This window comes from Apaloderma vittatum, unplaced genomic scaffold (genome assembly GCF_000703405.1).
Source record: "Apaloderma vittatum isolate BGI_N311 unplaced genomic scaffold, ASM70340v1 scaffold44789, whole genome shotgun sequence".
NCBI lineage: Eukaryota > Metazoa > Chordata > Aves > Trogoniformes > Trogonidae > Apaloderma > Apaloderma vittatum.
The window spans coordinates 668-5945 of NW_009734343.1; the positions used below are offsets into that span (position 1 = coordinate 668).

Sequence of the window (5278 nt, forward strand, 5' to 3'; positions counted from 1 at the left end):
TGAGGTGTGTGACTGTGCTGATGACTTGCATGACCCGTATATAGCTAGCATTACAGATACTTCTAAAATTCATCTTAGTCACACATCCATGTCGTTATGTGTCTCAATCCATTTAAAAAACTTCCCATATTCCTATTTATTTACAGTCCTAGAGGAGCATTGTATTTGGTAAAATGAGAAACTAAAAGCTATTGCCATTACCTGTATCAGTGCTCAAACTCTCTGTTCTTCTACATCTGTAAATTGATTTTTTTTTTATTTATTTTTCCTCCCAGGAAGCCCTTACCAGCCCATAATTGAAGCATTAGGAAACTACCCACAAAAGAAGTTCTACAATGTCTCAAAGCTTGGAGGCACCAAGTATGGTAATGATGCTTTTTTGTTGTTTGTTGTTAGGGTGGTACCACCAGTAAGCATGTACCACTTACTGCTATACAATGTTAGATGTGATTGTGATTATGTGAATTCTTAATAGGTGCATTTGAAAGCTTATTTTTCAATCTCTTACTGTATTATGAAGTTGATAGCAATACTTGATGTAGCTTTTTTGCAGTGAGGGAGAAAGTATAGGTGTTGCTAGAGTTTTCAGCAGCACTCCAAATCAGAATGAAGTGACAGGAAAATCCTGTGAAGTACTTCAAAAATAAATACAGTTTTTAATTTTGGACTGCTTCTTGGTGTTCTGGTTTCACCTTAACAGCAACTTCAGACAGTAGATATCTCTGTGCTTACTAGAACGTAGCGTCTACTGCACTTGCTGCAGAAAGGTGAGGTTTTGCGGTGTTCGTACAGTTGCTTAATCTCAGCATGTCATCAGTATGTAGTGTAACAGTAAGTGCCAGGAAGACTTCTACTGGGTCTCTGTGGCTGGGTGCTTTTTAACGATGTAGGAGGGGAATACATGCAGATGGAGAGAGCTGTACATCAGTGTCAGCTGGAATAAGGTTTGAGCTTGCAGATAATCAAAACGTACTTCCATTATTCTCTCCCTTTATTCTCATGTGAAACTCCTAAAATATTTACCTAGGGTTCCTATTAGAAGTATTTGGGATTTTTTTTTTTTGGCAATTTTGCAAGGTCTGAATTACTCTTACTTATTCACAGAATGTGTGATTTGTCTCTTACCTGAACAATTGGTGGTGGGTATTTCGCTTTAAAACCCTTATTTGACAGCAGCAATTACTTCCCTGTTGTTTGAAGGGAAGAGAGAGGGGAGATAGTGCACACGGCTGCTGGAACTCTTGTACAACAGGTCTGTGCTCTTGCAGATTTCTACCAGTTGTAGTAACAAAGTTAATCTTTCAGATAAGGGCATAGGAAGGAGGCAGAACACTTCTGTTTGCGGCTTTGTCCAGGAAGCAGCAGCGGTGTGGTTGTAACAAAACCAGTCAGTTCTACAGCAGTTTTTTGAAGAGCCTTTTGACAGGAGTGGAAATATCAACAGAAAGTACTGCTTTCTGCTGAGATGTGCCATAAAGTTTGGAGCAGCAGTGGCTATTCCTGAAGATACTGGGATAAGGAGTCTCAATAGACTAGACTAAGAGTGTCTGTCTTCCAGCAGAAAATTCTGTCCAGAAGTTGGTAGCCTCGTACTAACTACATATTAGCAACATGTTAAATAAAATTGAGGCATGGTGTGGGACAGCGCTGATAGCAAATCCAGCATCTGGAATTGTTCACTGCACTTGTTGCTAGGACATTCGTTTTGAGTTTTACTTGTTTGCCCTCTGCCTTGGAGCTTCTCACTATAATCTGACAATAAGTGCTTGTTTAAATTAATCAGATTACTAATGTAAATGTTAATTTAATTATTTGCCAATTTACTAGAGAGAATCTGACTTCCTGGTGTTCAAAACAGTATTCAGTTACAGAGAAAATGGCAGCTAGAAAGAGCTCAGAATGATTTCGGGCAGAGGGGGCAGGGTCTTGTCCAGCCCCTTGCTGGAACCGGAGCTCCCCTGGAAAGCCTTCTCGACTGAGTTCTGCAGATCTGCGAGGATGGAGATTCCACCACCTTTCCTGACCCTGTATTTAACCACTCTCCCTGTGAACTGCTTTTTCCTTGTATCCAGTCAGTGTCCCTTTCTGCATCTTCGGACTTCTTTTTGTCCTTTTACTGCGCACTTCTGTAGAGTCAGACCTCGCCTTCTCCGCAGTTCCTGTTAGGTTGTGGACAACTACAGTTAGCTCATGGAGCTTTCTCATCTCAGGGTGAGCAAACTCATGTCTCCTTGCCTGCTCCTTTGTGTCCGGTACAGCAGCCTCATAACCATCTTAGAAGGCCCTTTGCTGGGTGTGTGTGTTCTGCTGTATCCTGGGAGGCCACAAAACTATACAGAATATTGCAGATGTGAGCTTGCTGCTGCCTGAGAAAGAGAAGTTGTCATTTCTCCATAGCTGATGGCTGCTAAGCAGACTACTGGACTGTTAAGTTTATCACAGGAAGGGTGCACTGTATGTGGTTTGTAATCTAAGAAAAAACAAAATAATTTTTGCCTGGTAACTTGGCTTTTAAATAAAGTGAGTGGTGACATTATAGTTGATGAGATGCTTTTGAGGTGCTTTTGTTTTGAGTGACTTGTCTAATTAGACAACAGTGGATAATAATTTGAGAAAAGACACACCATGAGAACAGAGTCAGCAAATCCTATATTAATGGTTTGTGCACAAATCTCTCAATTAGGTTGAGACCACCCTCTTCTTCCAACTAACTTTGGTTTTTAATATTTCTCACTGTTCTCAAACTCATTTTCCTGCTTGAATGGTGCTGAGAGTAATAGGATTTGGGGAGAAATGTGAGCTAATCTTGGCTTTTTTGTTTGCACTGAATAGTGACACTTGCTTCTTTTTTCCCCGCCTTTTTCATTCTCATTTACAGTTCCCTAATTCTTTCATGTGCTAGAAAGCCTTAACTGAGAGATCAGTAACTAACTCAAGTTGTATTGAGTGAAATGTCATTCTTTATATTTTATGAAGTGTGATTCATTTTAGGGCACATGACAGAATAGTTTCTAGCCTTTATATCACTCTTTATTTAAAAAAAAAAAAAGTCTGGCATTGGATGCTTTTGGTGTGATATCTCAAGTAATGAAATTTGCTGTTTAAAAATACTCTTGAATATTCTGATTGTTTCACCCACTCCAATCAGTAGTCCCAGCTCTAGATCCCTTGCATCTCTCTCCTGCCAGCATAGCATACCTTATAAATGTCACTGTCTTAACACAGGGCGGTCAAGCCATTGGTAGCTTCCATTCAAATCCCATGTGATAGCTCTTCTTTTGCAGCTCGCGGTTCGTATTGTGTAATGAAGACCAAACCCAAAGGCAGCTGGCAAAGCAGGCTCCTGTAGCTCTCATCCTTTTGATCCCTAGCAAAGCAGAATTCTTTAGAAATACAAGATTGTGATTCTTTAAAAACACAAACTATGTAAGCTGAAGGTGTTGCACTAATTAAGTCAGTTATTTTGCTTTACCCTAGAAACTCTGCCTTACTCCATACGAGTGTTGTTTGAATCCAGTATCCGTAACTGTGATGGCTTCTTGGTGAAAGAAACAGATGCTATGAACATCTTAGACTGGAAAACAAAACAGAACAATGTTGAAGTGCCCTTCTGTCCTGCCAGAGTTGTTCTTCAAGACTTCACGTAAGTGTGTGTGTGTGTGCGTGTGCCAGAATCACCAAAATAATCGGTGTAAACTGTATGTACAGTTCTTTGGCTTAAAAATAAATCACACCTAGTCTTTTGATAATGAAGCATCTTTTTTTCTCAATAAAAACCTGTTCTGCTGCCCAGTAGATTTCCTTATGATAATTACGTGTGATGCAAGGATAGAAGTTGTTTCTTAGGACACCCCGGTTTTAGTGCAGGTTGGCGAGGGTGACGCTGTTGGCCTACAAGGAATGCCTGACAGGGTAAGAGCCAGAATGCAAACAAAAGTGGTGACATTTTGGCTGTAGCCAGATGGCTGATGGTACATTGAAATGGATAGAGTTCTTGCTTGAGATAACTAACAGTTAAATATTGCTTACTCCAAAAGTATATGTAATCCAATTGAATCCATTAATAATACTTTTTTTTTAAAAAAAAGTCTTTTGGGATTGTAACTTTCTTTGTGATTTGAGTATTTGCAAATATGAAGTGGTTAATAAAAATTCTGCTCAGCAGGCCAAGACTGGAGGATTTGTATAGTACTGTGCTACACAAACTTTGTCCTCTCAGTTTTGTACTTCAGGTACACTTATCTACATAGTAGCAACAAGAATATTTTTATAAAATGCTATGAGCTTCAGAAATGGCTGGCTCTAAGAGTAAAAATATATGCTGAGGTGTTAAAGTGTATAGTGTGAGTGTTGTTTGCATAGCAAGGTTTTATCATAAATGATAAGGTTTTATCATAAATGATCCTTATTAAAGTTAGTTTTGTGGTGAGGTACCATCACACTTCTGAATCATAGCAAGACAAAAGAGAAATATAATGCTCATCCTTGAGTTGTTCCCGTGTTTGTTTTTTGTTATGTTATCTTCAAATATGCTGTTGTGTGTTGTGAATGAGTACCAATACCATTAACTTCTAACAAATGCTTTAAGTTCTTTAAAATTTGGATAATGGAGTAGTAGGGGTTTCTTGTCTGGAATAGAACTTAGGTAGGTCTAGATTTGAGTTGAAACTAAAAAGTTTGCATATTTCAGTGACCTAATGTCCTGTGTTGTTATACGACTTTGTTTTTTCTTCAAAGTGGAATTCCAGCAATGGTGGATTTTGCTGCCATGAGGGAAGCTGTGAGAAATGCTGGAGGAGATCCTGTGAAAGTCAATCCTGCCTGTCCAACTGATCTCACTGTTGACCATTCTTTGCAGATTGATTTCAGCAAATGGTAATGTACCTCATTTTTTTTTGATAACCTGGACATTTTTGTCTGATGCTGGAATATGGATTCACTCTGGCCTTGCTGCTGTCCTATGTGCATCCCTGGAACTAGACCTGATGGTATCTGAAAGAGGGCTGGATAAAAATGGATAAAACAACACTCTTGAAGGAGAGAAAGAATGGTTGTGAGGGATTGTGGATGAAGCTGACTGACAGTCAAGATTCAGGGCAAGAGATTGCTCAATCAACAGGATTTGTCATGGTTTCCAAAAATAATAGGCTTTAAGAGAATGAGGCAGAGGGAGTTTGTAATTTTGCTTTGCCCTGCTTTTACTGTTAATGTTAACAGGTTTTTTTATTTTTTTAATTGTGACTGCCATGTCTTAACTCCAGAGAAGTGGCTTTGAATC

The 5278-nt window shown here is 39.1% G+C and overlaps 1 protein-coding gene across 1 annotated transcript in view; it reads left to right on the plus strand.

Moving 5' to 3' along the window:
• Nucleotides 1-275: 275 nt before the first annotated feature.
• IREB2 (iron-responsive element binding protein 2) overlaps nt 276-5278 on the plus strand; it is a gene marked incomplete at both ends in the record, with an annotated part of 15796 nt that continues 10793 nt past the window's right edge. Inside the window, 3 exons of the mRNA XM_009876207.1 lie at nt 276-365; nt 3478-3643; nt 4738-4875. Of these exons, the coding sequence (XP_009874509.1) occupies nt 276-365; nt 3478-3643; nt 4738-4875 (394 nt within the window). The remainder of the gene's footprint in view (nt 366-3477; nt 3644-4737; nt 4876-5278) is intronic.